Here is a 23,562-nt window from a genome sequence, read left to right as displayed (position 1 = left end):
GTTTTAATGGCTATAATGGAAATTACACTGGTTTTAATAGAAATAAGTTCTCCCCAATGGAGATTTGTTGTCTTCTATTGGTAGTATGTTGAAATCCTAAAGTACCAATGTACCAATAATGCTGAAGTTTTAATGGTTCAAAGTTGATGATTGTAATGTTTTAATATTTGCAGTGGAAACCAGTGATAAACTTCTGAGATGGTTTCTATTGTTTTGTGCTCACACTTAACAATATTATTTTATTATTTATGATTTAGTAATTATAGTTTAACATGTAATGCATTATTAAAATCCAAATTCATGCTTGTTAACATTAGTTAATGCACTGAGAGTTAACATCCACTAACAATGAACAACGGTAATTCAATTAACTAATGTTAACAAAGATGCGTAAGTGCTGTAATAAATGCATTGGTTGTTCATGTTAGTAAACACATTAACTAATACAACCTTACTGTAAACTGTAACCCATAAAATCTATTTGCCCTGTAATTATTAACAATAATATCATTCAGAATGCTATCTTTGTTCAACAATGAGCAAAAAAGCACAAACAGACACATATAACACAGTAGTTAAAAATCATTTAATATTTTATACATATATTTATATATGTACACATTAACTTGTATACCTGTAATGGTAACGTTTCATGTGGTCAAAAATTCATCAACGGAGAACAACCGCAGGTCAGACCTGCAAATTTCCCAAATGTGCGGCTATAGAGACCCCAAGGGGAGATCATAGAAAAGCGAACTCTACCACTGACATCTACTCGGCTTTTTGTGCTGTAGAAATCTGCTTTTATCTACATAACCGCTTGTGCTGAGCTCCTCTGCCCTTTCAACAGGTGTCAGGTTTCCATCCAAACCACGTTTTCTGACCTCCATGAGGCGATCAGTGGCGTCTCTTCCTCAACAGAACGAAACATTTCTGCTAGAGCGGGTGCTAAGGACAAACCGATGTTGTTTTTTTACAGCTAAATCACAGCATCCCCAGACACCATCGTGTTCTGCTGTTCAGTCACAGTTTCTCTTTGTAAATAACATGTTTTTAAAAGGATTACAAATGCTGATATGCACAAGGAGCTTACTTTCTAGGCTTAAAACATTACTTATTGAGTCAAAGGCATACATGAGGAGGGACAATCGTGGAGTTTTGTCCAGAATACACAGATGGGTGGGGAAGACCGTCACCTGCGTATCCACAGCTCTTTCTCTAGAAATGTCGAAGACTCAGTGCAGTAAATACAAAATCTGAATACTTTCAGATTCTTGAAGACAATGTTTTAGAGCATTGGTGATGCGGAATGTGTGCATGACGCAGCTGAGATGTGGTGTAAAAAAAAAAACAAGCGCTTTAGAGAAATGGATTTGTGGAGGAACCTCCTGTGGGGTATGGTCCTGCTGGGCCTCCGCCCTGAAGAGAAATCAACAATAAAAAAACAAAACACAAATGTCAGCACCAGAGTGGATGATGAATCACTGTTCTCAAGGTGTGAGTCATAATTTATGCCATCCAGAAAAAACATGTTGACATTTTTTAAATGCATTAAAGAAGCATTGTTGTATTTCCTATGGTGGTATTCAATTATACATTCATTTTACTTATGATGAATTATGATGATTAAACAAATACGTAGGCTTAAAGGTGCAGTAGGTGATCTGCCAAAATGCTAACCGTTAGTATAATGGCTTTGAAAACACAGTGCCTCCTCCTTCACCTAAAGGTACACCTCCTGAAATCACGAACGCACTCCTTAAAGATGACAGTAGACAACCCATTGGATCATGTCATTCGCCAGTTAGAAAACTTTACAGTACTTTATAATACTACTACTATTCTGAACAAAGAACTGTATTATATCTAGCATGTTTTCAGTTGTGTAGCAAGCAAACCCTGTCATAATGTGCAATATTTTATGCATGCAAGGATCGCTGGTCTCACTCTCATGCTCTCTCACGCGCTTTGTCCTAAAGCAACTCTGCTTAGTGGTTGGCTGGCAGTGTGCAGGAATTACGCTTATTACTAAGCCATACTTACCTGCTATTTCAGAGTAGCATGGTAAACAATATAGGGAGTGTGTCAGGTCGTCATTGTTCAAAAATGAACTAATGTAAATATAAAACCAACTTCACTACATTAAAGCAGGCTAACATTAGGTGGAATAGCGCTATTTACATATGTTTTGTTGTTAAACTAAATAAAAATCTACTTTATCGATGCTGTAAAAGGTCCCTTATGAAACTAAAGGTAATGAAAAATAGTTATGAAAATAGTCACATCAATCAATTACCGGAATATTTCAGTGACTGAACAACACTTCTGTGCATATAACCCATTCATAACACAACACAATCGATAAAACCCGTCTAAAAGAAATCCTTCAGCCATGGTTCATCCTTCCCTCATTGTGTAAAAGTAACTCCAATATTGATTCAGGGTTTTAAAAAGTTGATTCAACATTTGTTTTTACTGCGGTCACTTTCTCGTGTGCACATGATCTGCGTGAACAGGTGCGCAGATGTACAAATCTACATTTGCTGACAGACAGTTTGGGCTACTTATCAGAATTATGGGAATTATCTGCTTGACAATTTTTAATTGGACGAACATTATTTAGTCTTATGTCTTACCCAGATTATAAAAATACATTTAAATACATTTAGATCATTTACTTTAATCATTACTATTGGAATGTGAAGAGGCTTTTAACCAGCACAACAAAAATGTTACTGAAAGAAATCACCTACTGCAGCTTTAACATCTTGTGACTAAACAAAGGGCGGCGTGCATACTATATGCAAAATGGCAGGAATAAAATGCCATTTCATTTATGTTAATTGTCTTTCATGGCTAGTAGCGTTAACGCATGACATTCAATGCATTCAATCTTGGTGAACTCTGACCTGCGAAATCGTATCATGTGATTGTGTGTGACAAATAGGATTAAAACATGACTTCAGTACAGAAATGTAAAAGATGGAGCAATCACTCAATTTAATCAACTTCTGTTATCTCAGCTCTTTTCGCAGCACCGTCCGACAGCATTTCGCAACCTCAAACTTTAGTGTGACTCAAGCTCTTTATAAAGCGATAAATCCACAAGCAAATGTGTGAAAGTGACTTTTTCTCTATAAAAGTAATTATCTGAAGCTTAAAATTGCTCAGTGTCACATTGTGTATTAAGGTTGATTTATACTTCTGCATCAAGCGATTGCTGTGACCAATGGCGCATGCCTTGCGCATAGCCGTGCATTTATACTTCTGCGTGCTGTTTGTGTTGCTCTGCAATAACACTTCCAAAACGCTAGCTGGCATTAGGTTATGTTATGTTCCTCTGTGTAGAGATTCTTTGCAGGTGTTTTGTTTTTTCTGAACACTACCTTAATGTACAAGTAGCTTAAACTCGCTCATTCTGAAGAGGGAGCCAGCGTACGTGCAACAACTGTAATCATAAGGTAAACACAAATCCATCTAGAGCTCCTTCAAGAGACATGACACTTGAAAACACTCGATTCATCCGCTTGTAGTTCTCATGACTGGCCATACTCACCAAGAGGGCCTACCACAGAACTTGTGCTATGCATCGTTGCGATGTGTAGTTACATTTTGGAGAGGTGCGTGTGAAGGCTACAATGGAGAATACGTGTGCGCTTGACGTTGAAGTATAAATCAGCCTTTATGCCACATTCACATGGGGTGTCAGCGTCAACGCTTCCCATTCACTTTGAATGGGTGACGTCAGAACTGCACTGTGGATTCATCAGCGGTGTGGATCCTGCTCGCTATAGAAGTTGGGACTTTCTGTGCCGACGGAAGCGTCAGCCAATCAGATTGCTGTATGCAAATACACCAGCTCAGACAGTAGCTGATTGCTGACTAATTTCATTGGCCGACGCTGCTATGATGATCACGTCAGCCCCAACTTCAGACACGCTCTGTCAAGCATTGACACTGAAGCCCCGTGTGAATCTGGCGTTAAGGTATTTCTGTTTTTCATTTAGTGCCATCTAATGTCAGGGAGTGATTTTGCACACTCATTTCAACCAATTGGGCATGAATGTCGAATAATGTGTCAAAAGATGGAAAAAATATGTCCTTCATATTCTTTGAGTTTATTTCACAGCTATTGACTTGCTTACCATGAACGGGTTGCTGGAAATGCCGGGTCCTGTGACTGCCTGTCCATAATTGCCCATAGGTTTGGCCTGTCCATAGGCTGGAAACCCCCCTGAGCAGGACCGTGAAAGAGAAAAGCCCATGGAACTGATGTGTTACACTGACAGACTTTAAAAACCCACCTCAACGCTAAAGCACTGAACCTGCTACTCCAACACATGCAACACCAAAACTCACGTAAATGAAGCACGAAAAAAAAGCAAAACCACTGATGCTTCTACAATACAAACACAGCCTTTCTCATGACTTAGAAGAGTATGCATAAAAGAAAGGCATAAGCCATTGGGGGGTTTGGGCCACCTCACACTCACAAAAACACAAATATAATCTCACATACCATTGGGCTGTTGGTGGTAGGCTGCAGGTGGGGGAAAGGGACCTTGGCCAGGGAATTGCTGCTGGAAGGTCCCACTAAAACTGGTTGGCAGGCAGTAACTGGTTGTGTTCCCAAAGCCAGCTGGCATGCTCATGGAGCCAGTGCCAAATGAGGCTAAAGTAAATAAAAGGAGACCAGAGGAGGAGTAGCATGTTTCATCTGCTCATTCCTTGAGTGGACACACAAACACAGAACGGGGCATGCTGATCTCCACCAAAGCTAGGTTTTACCTGAAGCAGCGGCTCGTCCGTTGGTTTGGAAAGGATTTGTAGACATGGGCTCCTGAACCATCCCAGCAGCCACAAATGGGTTTGTGGAGGGAGCAGCTGCATGATAGAATTTGTTGAATCAGTTTAAATGGCTTAAAGAGTTAGATCATCCCAAAATGGAAATTCGGTCATCGTTTACCAACACTTATGCAGTTCATCTACACCAGGGATGTCCACACTCGGTCCTGGAGGGCCGGTGTCCTGCAAAGTTTAGTTCCAACCCCAATCAGACACAGCTGGCCTAGCTAATCAAGCTCTTACTAGGCTTTCTGGAAACCAACTTGCTTCAACACACCTGCAAGAATGAGCTAAAACGTGCAGGACATCGGCCCTCCAGGACCAAGTTTGGACACCCCTGATCTACACCCATGAGAAAGAAAAGTTTATCATCAAAACACTTTAATTTTAATCCCTTCACTGAATGTCTGGTCACCCAAATCTCTGAGGCTTCAAAATGCTCATTTGGTGAGAAGAGGCATGCTTGCTTGATGTGTGAGAATCCAATGAGGTTCAGTCTTGCGTGACTCTTTTGAGCTACCACAAGAACCAGTGAAGTTTGTTTGCACATTGCAAGCATTTTATCTCTTCATGTGCGCTTTTGAGAATCATGAGCTGTGTCTCGTTTCATAGGCTGCACCCTTAGAAAGATGCAGACTTCAAAGGTGAGTCCTTCCAAGTCCACTCATGCTGTGTTCACTCCAGACTCGGTACGCGCTATTTCTAAGTAAATAGAGGTGTGAACATTTTGAGTTTACACGCTTCATTCGCACATCAAATTCCCTTCACAATAGACACAGATTCGCGTCATGGGCAGAGCTTCTGTCTGCCAGGTGACTCTAGCTTCTTTGCTAGAAGGCTAACATGGATTTTATTGAAAGAATAACTCGTTTTGTGTGCTTTACGAAGTCTGAAAAACACTGTAGATTCGTTTGGCGCCGTGTCTGAGTGTACTAGATTCTTTCAGAGGTGCACCAAGCTCTGAGTTCTTAAACTCCTGCTGAAACTGTACCGGGATGATGGAGGCTTTCAGCAGTGCATCTGACTGAGCCAAGCCCAGTTTGATGAGCTATTGTCCAGAGCAGGTTGAAGTTTCTGATTGGTTAATGTGGCGCAAATGTCCGCTGAAGTTTAGATTTTCCAACTTAATCCGTGTCAAAAGCACAAAACGCTCAACTCGCGCCACCTCATTCGTCAACATTATGAAGCTGCAGGCCCAGAGATCCAACTGTATGCTCAGACCAGCACTTCCAGACATATCATTAGGGTTGGGGTAAGGGTAACGTGTCTGATGTTGCAACTTGCTAGAAAGTGTCAAGATGTCCTCGTTGCAGTCTGCAATCACAATGACTTACTGCACCAGGTCCAATTTGTAGTGGACATTGTACTGCCCACTAAGGTAACGCCTATACTACTGTGACGGTTGGGTTTAGGGGGAGGTGTAGGCGATCGTCCATTACGTACTGGACCTGGTCTAGTACACCATCGAGCTAGGGGCTGCAGTGAGGACTGAGAAAATGATTGGTCTGAAAGTGTTGGTGTGAGCGTGCAGGTCTGAGCATGCAGTTGGGTCTCCAGGTCTGCAACTTCACCCTACTCTCATTGCGTGAATCGTGCCCGAAGGTGTCCATTTATCATTCTAATCCCTCAGGGAAAGGGTTTAAGCAATGATCATTAGAGCCAATCACAGTCATATCTGTTGAGTATGTAAACACATTGGCCAATTAGTAGTAGTTTTAAGGACCTGCTTAATAGAGCTCAAAATGTACAAATGCATTTTAAACAATCACTACATTTGACATGCCTAGGCCAAAATTTAGAAAACTGGTTACACTTGTGTTCCCAAACAACATGACAAAAATTTCTTATGGGCTCAGAATGCAATGAGGGTGTGCAAATGATGATTATTTTCAATTTGGGTTGGACTAACACTTCGATTTTTAAAACTAGTTTACATATAAAAGAAGTAAAAGTTCAACCTGCAAAACCCTGTTGCATGTTGGGCAGTCCATGCTGAGGTGGAGGTGCAGGGGCTCCTGGGACGCCTCCAAAACCACTTTGGTAATGCATGCACACACGAAAAGATGTACATGAGCATAAATCAAAATAAACTACTAGAAAAACAACACGGATATAGAAATACTGTATTTAATACAGTATATTGTGCTAGAAATAACCTACCCTTGAGCGGGGATGGGGATGGTAGTACTGAGGGCACTGTCAAGCTCAGCCAGTGCAGCATAACGGTCCTCTCTTGATAAACCAGCCAGAGGTGGTGCAGGAGGCATACTGGGTAGTGGAGGAACGGACATGCCTCCTCCTGAATTGAAAAAAAATCTTAAATTGCTTACTGCATTAACAAAGACACAAGTTAATAAAATGATCAAATGAAGAGAGCTAAATATTTTTTTAAAATCTGTTTTATATGGGCTACATAGTTATTTATAGAATATATGGGATATATTCTTAGAAAAGAGGCATTTGAATTAATGTTGGCTATGTAAGGCTATTATAGAATTGTAAGTAAAATTTATGTTCAACTACTCTAATGACATTGGTATAATCAAGTAAATGTATGCCATTATTTTTTATTAGAAATACTTTTTTTTATAATACATTTTATTATTATTTAGAAAATCCCTTGCCCCACTTTCTTCATTAATAGGAATCTGTTATGCTCAAATCACTTTAATATAGCATTTACACGTAGGAAGTCCAAATATTTTGAAATATGGTTTATGTGTTGACCTTGGAAGAACTCAGATATGGGTTGGCATTTGGCAAACAGACAAAATGTATTTTTCAAAACCTGAAATCCAATAAAACGTTTTATTAGCAACGCTGACTTGGGACTCCTAGATTAGTTTGACGAGCACAGAGTTGTGGAGCCCAAATTTTTCTCTATAATTTATTTTACTTAATCTATTTTTTTCTTAAGCATTCTGGAGGAAAACGTACTTTGTTGTGTCTGATATTCTGTGTATTCTGAAATGACCTTGTACTGTGTTGTGAAATGACCTTGTACATTCTGTTCTACTTAATGTTACTGTTTATTTTCTTATGCTAAAAGCAGCAAAAATTCAATTTACGTTTATTTGTATAGCGCTTTTTACAATAATTAAAGATTTCAAAGCAGCTTTACTAAAGGTGCACATTATTGCATTACAGTCGAATTTAGTTAGTTAAAATCAAATATACAGTGCATCCGGAAAGTATTCATAGCGCTTCACTTTTCCCACATTCTTTTATGTTACAGCCTTATTCCAAAATGGATTAAATTCATTCATTTCCTCAAAATTCTACACACAATACCCCATAATGACAATGTGAAAAAAAGATTTTTTGAAATTGTTGCCAATTTATTCAAAATAAAAAACCTGAAAAATCACATGTACATAAGTATTCATAGCCTTTGCCGTGAAGCTCTAAATTGAGCTCAGGTACATTTCCACTGATCATTCTTGAGATGTTTTAGCAGCTTCATTGGAGTTCACCTATGGTAAATTCAGCTGATTGGACATGATTTGAAAAAAGGCATACACCTGTCTATATATAAGGTCCCAGGGTTGGTAGTGCATGTCAAAACACAAACCAAGCATAAAGACAAAGGAAGACTCCTCCAGATTGTCTCGAGGCACAAGGCTGGAGAAGGTTACAGAAAAATCTCTGCTGCTCTGAAAGTTCAAATGAGCAAAGTGGCCTCCATCATCTGTAAGTGGAAGATGTTTGGAACCACCAGGACTCTTCCTAGAGCTGGCTGGCCATCTAAGCTGAGTGATCAGGGGATAAGGGCCTTAGTCAGGTAGGTGATCAATGACCTGATGGTCACTCTCTCTGACCTCCAGCGTTCTGTGGAGAGAAGAGAACCTTACAGAAGGACTGTGCAGCAATCCACCAATCAGGTATGTATGGTAGAGTGGCCAGACGGAAGCCACACCTTAGTAAAGGGCACATAGCAGCCTGCCTGGAATTTGCCAAAAGGCATCTGAAAAAAAATTCTCTGGTCTGATGAGACTAAAATTGAACTCTTTGGAGTGAATGCCAGGCGTTACGTTTGGAGAAAACCAGGCACCGCTCATCACCAGGCTAATATCCCTACAGTGAAGCATGGTGGTGGCAGCATCATGCTGTTGGGGTTGTTTTTCAGCAGCAGGAACTGGAAGACTAGTCAGGATAGAGGCAAAGAGGAATAAAGCAATGCACAGAGACATCAGACTGGGGCGATGGTTCATCTTCCAGCAGGACAATGACCCAAAGCACACCGCCAAAATATAACTAGAGTGGCTTCACAACAACTCAGTGAATGTCCTTGAATGGCCCAGCCAAAGCCGAGACCAAAATCCTATTGAACATCTCTGGAGAGATCTGAAGATGGCTGTACATCGTAGCTTCTCATCCAACCTGTGATTTTTCAGGTTTTTTATTTTTAATATATTTGCAACAATTTCAAAACCTCTTTTTCACATTGTCATTATGGGGTATTGTGTGTAGAATTGAGAAAATAAATGAATTTAATCCATTTTGGAATAAGGTAACATAAAAAAAATTTTTGGGAAAAAATGAAGCACTATGAATATTTTCCGGATGCACTGTACATAAACATAGTTAACCTGCAGTTTTACAGCATATACTTTAGGTGTCTTTAAAATACATATTATATTATTAATATATACTGGCATTTAAACACTGATGTGTCCATCCACAACCAAACCACCATATATTATATGTTATATATATATGTCTATAATATTCACTTGCTTCTTTTTTAATAATTCCTATAAACTAGAAGCATCTATAAATAGCCTATTCCAGATTCTCTATTGATGTCATGTGTTACCCATGTTTTTATTTCCTAAATAAACCTTGTGTGTTCAGTTTATGTAAAGGATACAAAAATGACGAAAAAGAGAACTTTTGTTTCATACAAGACGTCCGGCAGCTTCAGATATATTTGGATATTAGGAGCTGCCGATAGTACACTTATGATGTCTTATGAGCGCAATAATGTTTTGTGAGCACAATATACAGTTAGGTCCGAAAATATTTGGACATCAACACAATTCTAACATGTTTGGCTCTACACACCAACACAATGGATTTGAAATGAAATGAACAAAGTCTGCTTTAACTGCAGACTGTCAGCTTTAATTTGAGGGTATTTCAATCCAAATGTAATGCTGTAGGAATTACTGCAGTTTGCATAGGTGTCTCCAACTTGTTAGGGGTCCAAAAGTAATTGGACAATTGGGTTCTAAACTGTTCTATGGCCAGGTGTGTGTTATTCCCTCATTATCCCAATTACAATGAGCAGATAAAAGGTCCAGAGTTCATTTCAAGTGTGCTATTTGCATTTGGAATCTGTTACTGTCAACTCTCATGATGAGATCCAAAGAGCTGTCACTATCAGTCAAGCAAGCCATCATTAGGCTGAAAAAACAAAAACCCATCAGAGAGATAGCAAAAACATCAGGCGTGGCCAAAACAACGCAACAGTGAGCTCAGCAACACCAAAAAGGAAGACCACAGAAAACAACTGTGGTGGATGACCAAAGAATTCTTTCCCTGGTGAAGAAAACTCTCCAGGAGGTAGACTTCACTAAAGTGAATACAGAGGATTCTCCACAAGATGAAAACCATTGGTGAGCCTCAAAAACAGGATAGCCAGATTAGAGTTCTAAAAAAGCCTTCACAGTGCTGGAACAACATCCTATGGGCAGCTGAGACCAAGATCATCTTGTATCAGAGTGATGGGAAGAGAAGAGTATGTAGAAGGAAAGTAACTGCTCATGATCCTAAGCAGTGAAGCATGGCGGTAGTAGTGTCATGGCGTGGGCATGTATGGCTGTCAATGGAACTGGTTCTCTTGTATTTATTGATGATGGGACTGCTGACGAAAGCAGCAAAATGAATTCTGAAGTGTTTTAGGCAATATTTTCTGCTCCTATTAAGCTAAATGCTTCAGAACTTATTGGACGGCGCTTCACAGTGCAGATGGAGAATGACCCAAAGCATACTGCAAAAGCAACCAAAGAGTTTTTGAAGGGAAAGAAGTGGAATGTTATGCAATGGCCAAGTCAATCACCTCACCTGAATCTGATTGAGCATGCATTTTACTTGCTGAAGACAAAACTGAAGGGAAAATGCCTGGCAGAGCACCACCAGGAATGAAACCCAGCGTCTGGTGATGCGTATGTGTTCCAGACTTGAGGCTGTAATTGACTGCAAACAATTTGCATTGAAGTATTAAAAAGTGAAAGTTTGATTTATGATTATTATTCTGCCCAATTACGTTTGGACCCTTAACAAGTGGGAGGCACATATGCAAACTGTTATAATTGTTCATTTCATTTCAATTGTATTGTGTTGGTGTATAGAGAGAGAAATGTTAGAATTGTGTTGATGTCCAAATATTTATGGACGTAACTGTATATGATGAGATGTTTTGTCTTGAGAGTATTAGAGACACAAAATGTAAAGGTTTTTCTGGAAAGGGGGCAAGAAGTAGTTGGTCATTTGCAATTAAGAAGACATTTAAGAACAGTGTAACCTTTGGCCTATTTGAGCTGGAAAAAAAATTCTCAAACACATTCTGGAGACCCCCAAGACTTATGTTACATGATGCAAAAACAGCATAATAGGTGTCATTGAAATGACTGGCATTGTACAGTTAGGTAAGGGGCACATTGATGACATGTATATGATTTCATTACGTAACAGCCATTGCAGGAAATGAAAGTACACAAGAGCATAATACACAATGGATGGGTCAGGGTGTGGTACCTGTGTGGGGCTGTTGGAGGGAAGGCCTTGAGGGGGGTGATGTGCCAACATGTGATGATACATGGGCGTTTCCAAAGGAATCAAAGTTGGCAAAGTCTGTGGTGGAATTATTTTGTGCTACAGGCAGCATGAGGTGAACAAAATACATTCATGAACAGGACTGATGAGGAAAATGATAGTTTTGACATACATTTAGGCAACCAAAAGTAAAGTAACAAACTGACCGGCACCATGCATTGTTATAGGTTAGGTGATATGATATGATGTCAATGGCATTCAAAGGGATTGTTCACCCATATGCTAACAAAACAGGTGCTCAAAGAGGTCATTAAAGTAATAGACTAGGTAGAATCTAAAATATCATTATATTATATTATATTATATTATATTATATTATATTATATTATATTATATTATATTATATTATTCATTCATTTTCTTTTCAGCGTAGTCCCTTTATTAATCTGGGGTCACCACAGCGGAATGAACCGCCAATCCAGCATTTGTTTTATGCAGCGGATGCCCTTCCAGCTGCAACCCATCACTGGGAAACACATACACACTTATTCACACACACATACACTACGGACAATTTAGCCTACCCAATTCACCTGTACCGCATGTCTTTGGACTGTGGGGGAAACCGGAGAACCCGGAGGAAATCCACGCGAAAGCAGGGAGAACATGCAAACTCCACACAGAAACGCCAACTGACCCAGTCGAGGCTCGAACCAGCTTCTTGCTGTGAGGCGACAGCACTACCTACTGCGCCACAGCGTTGCCCTATATTATTTTATATTATATTATATTTTCATTCTTTGTTTTGCAATGATAATTGAGTTTCAGTTATGGTTATATAATCATTTAAAAATCTTAGTCATCCATTTATTTGATTCATATTTTTAATTAATTTATGCTTATTATTATATTAATCATTTATTGATTTCATTTCTTTATTTTACACATTTCTTATTACTTGTTCTGCTTTTAGTGCTTTTTCCATTGTTTAGTCTTATTTTGATGGTGTTTCATGAAATGTTCCTCTGCACTGATATGAGATATGGGAGTACGACTGTGATTCAAGGTCTTGTGGCCTGATGTATAATAACATTTGTTATGTTTGTGCTGTTCAGACGAAGTATGAGAGCGCACCCAAACACATGCAACTAAGATTATTCAATAAACCCTGCTCTTTTATTATCATCACTTCGTCTCCTGCTTCTGCTCTTCTCTGTCTTTCTTCCACAGTCAAATCCTATATTGATAGTAAATTGTTAATTTAGTTGAATACTGGTTAACAGGTTTGAGTATTGGAAACTCTGCTGACTTGCTGTCCAAATACCTGGAGAAACTGACATTTCCTGAAAAGATCTGGTGTCCGGGGCTGGATCTTTTTTATCTGGCGTGGAGACTGTGATCTAACACTACATATTTATTTAGTGTTCTCTGAAAATAGATTTTAAACATTATAGATCAAGTCATAGGTGCCGATGCAGAGCACCCATGGGACCGAATGAAATGTTCTAGTTTTTCATTCATTCGTTTTCATTATGGCTGATTAATCCGGGGTCGCCACAGCAGAATGAACTGCTAACTCATCCAGCATATGTTTTACACAACGGATGCCCTTCCAGCTGCAACCCATCACTGAAAAACACCTATACACTCTCATTCACTACGGACAATTTTAGCTTACTCAATTCACCTATACTGCATGTCTTTGGACTGTGGGGGAAACCACAGCACTCAGTGGAAACCCATGTGAACACTGAGAGAAAATGCAAACTCCACACAGAAATGCCAACTGACCCAGCCAAGGCTCAAACCAGCGACCTTCTTGCTAATTAACCACACTATTGGCACTTTCAGGAGTCTTTATTAGATTTTAGTTTAGAGGCATTTTCCATGGCACCGTGCTGTGAGCCAAACCCCAAAACACATTAATTTAACGTTATAGTAAGATTCTCCAATTTGAAGTGATTAACACTCACACAAAACTGGAATCAGTCTCTAAAATATACAAAGTCTCATACTGTAGCTCTGCTCTCGCTTAAATATTGAACAAATACTGTATTCAGTTGCATACACTGGCTGTAACATGTATTTGCAGCTTTGATAGAAGCTGTCATATTTTGGATGCATATAGAGCTCTCACTGCAAGCCTTGTGAGATCACTGTTAAACATCACACCATCTTTCACAATTCGTCAGCTTAGAATTATAAGGTCCTACCTGCCTTTTTTTCAAAATTGAGTATTCAAATATTCTTATTAAATGACAACTTATTTCTGTGATGTTTTTATAGGTTATTTTAAAACAAAAAAGGTTTTATCTACAAAGTTGAACTCTAGCTTGGCTCTATAAAGATTTTTTCTGTGAGCCAATCAGCATTTCGAATGCATGCACGGGGACCAATCAGGATCAGTTTTCTTTGTCATTTCGCCAGACTGTTTCGTTGACAGTGGGAAAGACCAGAAAGAAACACAAAATCAGAGTAGACTAAATAATGCCGCACCACACAAAATTAAGAAGAAACCTGAAACTGAAAAGATGTGTGTAAATTAGATGATTTAAAAGCATTGAGATGAAATGTTGAAAAAGAAACAGTTGTTAAAAAATGTCTATATTAAATGTGAAATATTTTTATTTGTGTATATATAGACTGAAACATTTTTCAGTGTTTATTAAACTCATTTGCTTATTGTCTGTTTTCTTTTAAAGTCTTTAAATGTGATATTAAGCCTTGAAGGGCAAATACTTAATTTAATTCATGGGACATTTAATTCAATAACTATAATTCAATAGTCCATATAAAGCATCTAATTCGTCGGTGCCAATGGCCGAGTGGTTAGTGCATCGACACATAGCACAGAGGTGCTCGCGGTGACCCGAGTTTGATTCCCGGCTCGAGGTCCTTTGCCAGTCCTTCCCCTACCTCTGCTCCCCACACTTTCCTGTCTGTACATCTCCACTGTCCTATCGATAAAGGTGAAAACCCCTAAAAAAATTATTATAAAGCATCTAATTTAATAAATATTACCATATTAATTACATAAAATTAACATCTGCACTGGACACAATGTCTAGCACAGCCTTGTATGCTTATTATGAACAAGAAACAATATTTATCCTAAAACATTAATTAAATGTTATAGGAAGCAAAAACTTAACCTTCTCAAGCATTAACATATTGTTACAACACCAATTTTTAATTTTTTGTGATTGTATTTCTTGAAAAGTAATGCTTCAATAAATGATCTGCCACATATAAACTTATAATTCCAAGCTGAAAATTACTTTTTTTTTTTACCCCGATTTGCAAATTTAAGAGAATTGATCATTTACATGTAGAGTACTTTTAAGGTCTCGGTCATGGTAATGTATGAAAGAGGACTATTACACACACATGGTTTGCTATGGACTGCGAAAACTTTGAAGCTCAATAACTCAAAATCATTTAGGATGCAGAAAGAGCCTTATAATTCCAAAGTGACGAATTGTCTTGATAACTTTGAAAGTCTTTCAGAATCTTGGAAACGACTCCCATGAGTACAGAATTGTAACAAATGTTTATCTACAGAAGGATATGAAAGCGGCATGAATTCTGATAGGAGATGTTTGGATTTAATGAATCGGGGATATGTGAAATCTTGGAGGGTCTGGTAAATGACGATGGAATCTTTTAATGGGGGGACAATCCCTTTAGGTGAACAACAAAATGCTACAACATGAGAAACATTTAATGGAACTTGTGACAAGCCACAGCTTCTAAATATGCTTCTCTCTCATACATAATTTAAAACAAATGGTTACCTGAGGGCCTGTTAAAATGTGCAAAATTTGCAAAGTTTGAAGAGCCGGCAGTTTGAGCTTGAGGGGCAGCAAAAATATCTCCACCCAAGTCTGAGAGGAGGTCAAACTTCTTCTCCTGGCCTACAGACTGAGCACGACTGATCACTGGGGACTGAGGGAGAAAATGGGGGTAGTTCATGAATCAAAATACAGTGCATAACCTGGATTTACTGAGGAGAACAAAACCGTTTTGTTTCTGAATGAAATGTGTAGTTACCTGGTTAGAAGGAGTCTTGGTAAGATGCAGGGTTTTGAGGGGCTGTGGAAGGACTTCTGGGGTGCTGCTGGTGCTGCTAGCTGATGAACCAGATATCGAGGCCTGCACAGAGGCTAAAACCTTGGCTTGTTCTGGGGGAACATACCTGCATATGATGGTGCCACAATAACAGAGCTGTCAATTTGTAGGTCAACACCGAAGGCTATGATTACGTTAGGCTCCCTGGGGATTTTATAATGAGATTTTGAATAGGTTTAATAGACTAAAATGTGGTGTGGGCATATTTAACAATGTAGTGAGTAGGCATGAGCCAGTTTAGATTTCTGACAGTATGATAACCTTGAATAAAAATATCACAGTTTCACGATATCATGATATTGTGATTACTGCTCGAAAATGTTCTTTTTTAAATGTCTGTGTAAAAACAAATTTTTCCCAAACATTTATAATACACAGCTCAACAAAAAAATAAAGGGAACAATTAAACAACGCAATGTTACTCCAAGAGCTCCCTTTATTTTTCTTGAGCAGTATATTTTGGACCAGTAAAGATGTCAAACTAAACAATTAAAAAAAGTAATTGACCTCTGCTATTTTCATTAGTTTCAAAAACACAGATTTCTTTACAGCACATAAAAAAAACCTTACATATACCAAAAAACGGTATGACAGATTATTGTAGCGGTTTTAAAACCTTGACTTTTCCAAATCACGGTAACCTTGAAACCAGTTATCGTCCCATGCCTAGTAGTGAGTGTTCACACTCGAGGTTTGGTTCTCTTGGTCCATTATGTCTGAACTACATTCTAAAAAATGCCATACATCTTAAACAATGCTGTTTGCTGGGCAAAAAAATAAATAAATAAAAAATCCAAAAACAAATCATGCTTGTATGTGCACACATGTGATGCTATTTCTATCAGTTGAGAACTGACATATGGACATCTCCAGCAAGAAAATCAAGTTTCTGAGAGTCTAATGCAGCATTTATACATATAGAACTATACACATTTTTGTCTACATTTAAATTAATTTAACAGTGTTTTTACAAATAAAATCAGCACTTTCATTTAAAAGACCAGGGGCCAGATTTGATAAAGCAATTCCATGCAAATGTCAACCATGCCATGAATAAAATTAGGTTTTCACCAAAATAACAAAACCCTTTCTAGGTTTTTTGTGTAAGCAAGTATTTTACAGTACTGTAAAAATACTCAAAAACATTTCTGTCAACTCTTTCAAACAATTATATTTGATTTACAAAAGTCACAAAAGTAGCAATTTCACATGTCACATTCATTATGAAGCTTTTTTTCTCATAAATGCAAAAAATATTAAATAAAATAAAATCAATCATGTTTGTTCTACAGAAAGCCACCTCTTATCCTTTTGATCATTATTTCGTTTGGGTTGTCCTGTTTAATTCACAGAATTTCTACAAAGTATTTTGTATACTGTAAACCTGCATAGTTTTTTTGGTCACATCCATAACACATATTTATTTTCCTCATTTAAAGTCTAAAAACGTTTACAGATTGATATTTTTCTGATCCCATAACTCTGTGGTTAGTTCTTTTGAAAAATATAAACAGATGTTTCAATATAATGTTAACATACTTTCTCTGTGAATTTATATTTTAAGTCTTACTAAAAATGTCACATCTATAACGCTGGAATTGCTCAACAGCCTTTTATGGAATTTAAAATATACTGTCTGTATTCACTAAACATGTACAGAAAACAATAGCTTCTGTGCTACAAGCATTACTGAATATGAATTTGAAGGATTTTTCCGATAATCTGCAAATTTTATGGGAGAAAAGTATTTAAATTAATCAATGCAATTTACTAACAATTGCACTCCTCAAATTAAAGATTTACGCCATTACTTAATGCCTAAAAAAATCGTGTTTTAAATGTTATGCTTGAAACGGTTGCAGTTGTAGTTGCTGGAGGAGGCACTGCAGAGAGCAGACAGTGCAAATGGTATAAGCTAGAAGACTTTTTTCCACACTTATTTATTTGGAGTACCAGAGGAACACACCATTCAAACATATTGTTTGTCAAATATGTTATTTTTAATTTGCTTCATCAATTAAAAGATGAATGGAAATAAACAACTGAGTCATGTAATGCAAGCATGATTTTAGTTCCCTCAAACAGCGTGCAACCTGTTCTCTTCATGCCTAAACTGTCAAAAACACAAATAGTTATCAAAATATACATCTTGTTGGATGATCTCACATAAATAAAGCTGGATATGACAGTGAGTAAATGCAAAAAATCCATGCACGGGTGCTGTCCAATTCTAATTCTGCAAAGTTTGCAGGACAACGGCCCTCCAGGACTGAGTTTGGCACCCCTGGTTCACACTAATATAAAAGGCTTTATTGTTAACACTTGACAGTTAAAGCATAAAGCAATATGACTGGCTGATGCCCGCATTGGCGTATGAAAATATGCTGGGCGATTAATCGACAAACAATCGGAATCAACATTCAGAACCTTTAATCGATCAAAATTTTCCCAAATATTTATAAAAAGGATGGATCTCCTTACCATCTTTTCTTCTCATATTTCTCCTGAAGAAACTCTTTGACTTTCTGAGGTTCACGGAAATCTGGGATCACAGAGCTCTTGTCGTCATACAGCCCCAGCCAAATGTGTTTGCAGATCTGAGCACAAACACAGAGAGAGAGGCTACTTATTGGAATCTCATCAGTATGTGTATATGTCATAATGCACTATTAGTGTTGTACCTCATTGCTGTGTTTTTGCAAGAACTCGATTTCCTGTTGGGTGAAAGTTGTCATAGAGATGGACTTCACTCTGTGTGGCGGGTTGAGGCCTCGTCTGGGGTACAAAACAAATGACATGAACATCAAAGACTGCAGAGAAAAGTGTGTAAACTTGCATGTTTCAGAGCCCTACTTTTATTAGTCATGCATATTTATTGGCTGGTCCTATTTATTTTAAATTTATATTAAGTTTGATTTAAACTAAATTTATAATAAGTTTAAGCTAGAATAAAATCCTATAGTCTAGAAAAGCATAACAAGTCAACCAAAAAGTAAGTACAGGCTCAACATTCAACATATCTCTACATTCCCAACACTCAAGGTGGTGAACTGAAACTTTGTTGAAAACCCCAAGGGCTCCGTATCGGGCCCCATCAAATTCATTCATTTCTTGACACAAAAATGTCTCTTTTGACTTGAGCCTAAAAAGTGAGGCTCGATGAAGAGTTTCAGTGAGCCCCAGAGGTCCTTTTGGGCCCCTGTCATCTTTAGTCAACTCTCTGCTATGCTAATTATTTTCTTTATTCTCTATTTCCACCTGGGGAACTCATCCCAAGGCCCCCAGAGATTATGCAGTGGCATTGTTGCAATCCAAGACCTGTGAAGAAATGATGCCAAGGTTTCCATAATCCTGGACCAGGCCGTATCCTGAGCTGATGCTGTGGTGGTCATGGAGGAGTGGAGTGCATGAGACCGATTCCTAATAGTGACACATTGACACACGAGTCGCCGCATTGATCCTGTGGGCCAGCCTGATCACCCACTGGTGACCTACAGTTCTCTACGATGGACATCCAGCGTTATCCGGCACCAAGACTGAAGCTCCACACAGGAAGTTTGGCCAGAGAGAAAAATGGTTGTGCCCAAAAGAGCCTAGTTTCTCTCAAGGCTTTTTTCTTCCTTCACCTGAAGTTTCTTGCCTCGCCACTGTTGCCACAGGCTCTCTTGGATTGGGACTTGTGGAGCTGCGCATAGATGGATTTTGTTTTCAGTGTTTGAACATTCAGCAATGAAATTTAAACCACACTGAACTGAACTTCAACTCTAAAATCTGGATTTTACTAGAACTTCTATGTTAAGCGGTTTTGACACAATCTACATAGTAAAAGCGCTTTATAAATAAACTTGAACTGAATTAAATCTGCAGCAGAAGGCCATAAAAACACTGATATAGAAGGTGGTCTGTTGGGGAACCCCAAATCTAGAGCATAAACACAACTGTCAGTGTTGGAAATCTAAAAACCCTCCAATCACATTTAGTCAGATGTCTGAACCAGAATGTAATCACAACACTAACACCAACAGTGGCTCTGTTGACAGAGAACTCTTAACTGGGCCCTATTATTTCAGGGTATATACAGGTATCAGAGAGTGAGATTTAATACATTAAGACACTATTCATACATTTCAAAGCCTGATCGCCACTTTAGTATTCAACTGCTGAAAACCTAACAATCAGATTAACACTGTATTTGAATGTTTCTGAGGTTGGGGTTATGGATTAGGTAAATTACGGCGACATTACAGCTTCATATCACACTACTCCACATTAAAATTTACACTGGTAACAAAATCTGATGGGTAGCATATTGCGTCATCAAAATTTGCAACCTACTTTTTGAATGGAAGGTAGGACAACCTGACAAGGTAGAACAAATTGACAAAACACTGGTAACATTGGCGACATTTTAACAGTGTATTTACGAAATACTGGTTGAGGTCTGGACGATATGGCAAAAAAAAAAACGATCACGATAATTTTTTTCATATCAGTCTATATAGGTAATTATCACGATAAATGTCAAATCATTATATTAATCAATTTTAAAGGATTTTCAGCATGCCAATCCCTTTGTGCAGCTGATTTAACACATTTTGCTCTTGTGTTGGATTGCAAAAAAACTATGTAGCTACAGACTACTGAAGTTTAGTGACGTTTCTTGTCAACAATGTCTCTGATCTTGTTTTTTTTTTTTTTTTAACTTAATTTTTCTTACTCTTCCAAGTGCAACTATATGGCTGTTAACTTGTACTACATGCAGCATCTGGAAGTGCAGGCTGCAAAATTCCTGCGCAGCTTTATGCAAAGTGTATAAAAATTATCGAACACTTACCAAACTGTCATCATCGTATTATCAGAAAAATATATCATGATAATTATCGTTTTCGAATTATCGCCCAGCCCTAACTGGTTGTAAGAAACTAATCCTGACTAAAACATTATTTATATCCTGAATAAAAATGCTTATCCAGCAGGTGGCACCTATAAAAGAGCAGGATTAACAGTGTTGCCTTGGTTACCGCAGTAAACAAAACAGCGTGATGTCAAATCGTGCAGGTATTATAAACTACATAGCACCCCAATATTCGCAAATTAAATTCTGGCAAACTTCACTATACAACTATACACTGTATTATCAAAAATATACAAAATTTAATATCTTGTAAAATAGCATTTAAGGCTTGTTAGCACTTTTTAAGGACCCTAAATTTCTCTAAAGGTGGTCCCAAATCACATACTTATGCACTATACTACGCCAATTTGTAGTATAAATAGTTTAAGTAATGCGTTCACACTGAAAACTCTAAGTGCACATTAATTACCCGGATGATGCACTTATGCAACCGATAAAATGAAGTGTGCAATGTTGGACACTTCACGCACTCAACAGTCGCAGGTTTGCTCACATAGCGAAAGGGGCAGAGCTATCGGGCGCACATGTTGAATTACTTTATAGATTACTTTTTGGATTGTGGTGAATGCGGTTATACTCATGGCAGGTATTATTTGGGAGTTTGGTCATTTATTTCAGTAATTTGGCAACTGACAAACATTATCTGGGAAACGATTTGACTTCCCGCTTAGTAAAAAAAAAAAGCATTGGTTTTCCATTTGGGACGACACTACTAACATTTCCTTTGCTGTTGAGTGTGCAAGTGCATAAGTGCATAGTGTGCCATTTGGGACAATGCTTATAGCAACTAATTTCGAGAGGAGCACATGATATGATTAATCGCAGCTGGTCTCTCATCTATAATCATTAGTTAGCCAATCAAATTAATCTAAACTCAATACAAGTAGCCTGGCTAAAACTACTCCCTTTACTTCGTTTTCCAAAGAACCCCCCATCCACCCCATCTCCACCTTTTCTCCAGTTAGCAGGGGGAGCTCACGAGAACTCTCATACTCCCCTTACATGCTCATTGACCAGGCTGGAACCCTGGGCTCAATTATCTCAGAGCTTAGGGTTTTCTCCCAGGACAGCATGCCAAACCTGCCATTATTATCAAGCAATATCTAAGTGCGAACTCTTGAAATTGACATATCAACTTTTAACCTTTTTTAAGACCCAAAGGTCTCTGGGACCCCCTGTATTCAGTTAGATCTTTGGACCAAAACGTCACGCAGACACTCACATCGGTGGTGGCTGTAAAGACCTTAAACTGAGGCTCACAGTCTTATAACATCCTAAAAACACTGCCACCCTTTGTGGCTATTTTGAGCCTGTGTGAGGACCTGGTGGCAAATGTGACCATGTTTAGTCAACTCTGTGGAATGTTGAAATAAAAACCCTGACATTAAAGATTTCATTATTGACATGGGATCCTAAATTGGGCCCTTGTGCACTTCATAGCTGCCCCTGTCATCCTCAGTCAAATACTGTATGCAAAACATGTGCACAAAATGCCTCAAAAAAGACAACTACACAGAGGGTGGCGTTTTTGATTTTGGATCATAAAGTGCAGCATCATCTGCAGGCCTCCCTGGGGGTCACTGATGGCCCCCGTCATAACACACCAACATAAAACACAAACTGACTAAGCAGTTAACTAAGAGCCCCTACATGTATGTGCTCCCAGGGGCCCTATTCCCAGTACCTCGATGTAATGCAGAGATTTCAACTTGTGAAACCATTATTAATTAATAAAATAGCTTCTCCAGTTCATCTAGTTATGATAAAAAAAAACATACATAACCACTCCTAATGTTTAAACATGGGTGTGTCACACACTAATACAGTACTTTTTGAACACAATCTCACATCCAGTCATGAAGCACGAACGCCACGCTTTACCCCGTGAACATCAGCGGGAAGCCCGGCTGCTCTGGCTCCGAATCTCCTGCTATTTCAGTGAAGCTGATGTTCTGAAGATGTTAAAGAGACAGCTGGGACACATCCTGCAGATGAGCTCTCGGATGGGAGGGGTTGTTAGGCGTCTGCCCGTACAGACTCACGGGAAAAAACAACAAGTTCATACACCATCTGCGTGAATATGACTGGCCTCGTTATAAACTTACAGTATTCCGGAACAGGTGGTGCACACAAACGAGCCCACTGTCATGTTGACGTAGGTCGGGCCGCGCTGGTCGCAATCAAAGCATTTCCTATTGGGAGGCAGGCTGGTCATCTCCCGAAGCATCTTCAGGTGCTTCTCCTCCTGTTTTCGCTTGGCACTCGCCGCCATCACTGAATAATTAAGGTGTTAAGGCTGGGGCAGGTCGAGCTGTTCGGTACGGGTAGATCTAGAGCATAAACACGCCCGGCAGCGCAGGAAAATCGTTCCACATAGGACAGCCAGGAATAGCCATAAACGTCCTGTTGTTCACTGGACTGATGCAGCGCGTCCACAGGGGGCTCGAGTCGATACTGCCATCTACTGAAATGGAGACAAGACCCCGCTTCTGGCACATAGCCAAAACAAGTTATTTATAATATTTAGACTTTAATATAGGTTAACGACATGGTGATAGTATGGTTCTGAATGAGGATAACATTCACGTTTTATAGTATATTCTTCAATGTGCTTGAAACGACACTGCTGTCATGTCTCACTGGTATCCTACCAAAAACATGGTGATTACCACGTTCAAACTCCATGTTGTGTACAGAACATGGTATCAGGGTGATTGAAAAATTACCACAGTATTGTAAAATTAACAAGACATGGCATTACCAAGTTACTGTGTCCAAATAAACGATGGCCTATTAGGCTACCTTTGAAGTTTGTGAATGGGTGGATTAAAAACAGTAACACTTTATTTCACAACCTCCTTGTTAGACAATACACATATAATAAATAATATCACTAA

At 38.7% G+C, this 23,562-nt stretch overlaps 2 protein-coding genes across 3 annotated transcripts in view; both read right to left on the bottom strand.

Annotated features, from left to right (window-relative positions):
* The window catches only part of LOC130242337 (uncharacterized), a 136,005-nt gene that overhangs the window by 72,408 nt on the left and 40,035 nt on the right, over positions 1–23,562 (bottom strand). The gene's annotated exons all lie outside the window — the stretch shown is intronic.
* On the bottom strand, positions 565–23,083 carry agfg1b (ArfGAP with FG repeats 1b). 2 transcript variants are annotated; one of them, XM_056474381.1, is made up of 12 exons: positions 22,771–23,083; positions 18,432–18,525; positions 18,232–18,347; positions 15,673–15,817; positions 15,417–15,567; positions 11,605–11,721; positions 7,006–7,144; positions 6,804–6,880; positions 4,789–4,884; positions 4,520–4,672; positions 4,146–4,234; positions 565–1,419 (listed from the first exon to the last, which is right to left on the bottom strand). In XM_056474381.1, exons 1-12 carry the CDS (start codon positions 22,935–22,937, stop codon positions 1,360–1,362), a joined length of 1,404 nt encoding a protein of 467 aa, XP_056330356.1. In that variant the 5' UTR covers positions 22,938–23,083; the 3' UTR covers positions 565–1,359. The 2 variants fall into 2 exon arrangements, with proteins under 2 accessions (XP_056330356.1, XP_056330365.1); XM_056474390.1 differs by lacking the exon at positions 11,605–11,721.

Source organism: Danio aesculapii, chromosome 2 (assembly GCF_903798145.1).
Source record: "Danio aesculapii chromosome 2, fDanAes4.1, whole genome shotgun sequence".
NCBI classification, from domain to species: Eukaryota; Metazoa; Chordata; class Actinopteri; order Cypriniformes; family Danionidae; genus Danio; species Danio aesculapii.
This window is presented reverse-complemented; position numbering and strand designations above follow the sequence as displayed.

What these genes read in the sequence shown, in the direction of transcription:
- agfg1b (XM_056474381.1), bottom strand. Translation starts at nt 22,937, where the DNA reads ATGGCGGCGAGTGCCAAGCGAAAACAGGAGGAGAAGCACCTGAAGATG. An exon ending in CCTCCAACAGCCCCACACAG is followed by an intron (nt 7,145 to 11,604) that starts GTACCACACCCT and finishes TTTTCAATTCAG; the next exon opens with GAGGAGGCATGTCCGTTCCT. An exon ending in CTACCACCAACAGCCCAATG is followed by an intron (nt 4,235 to 4,519) that starts GTATGTGAGATT and finishes GGTCCTGCTCAG; the next exon opens with GGGGGTTTCCAGCCTATGGA.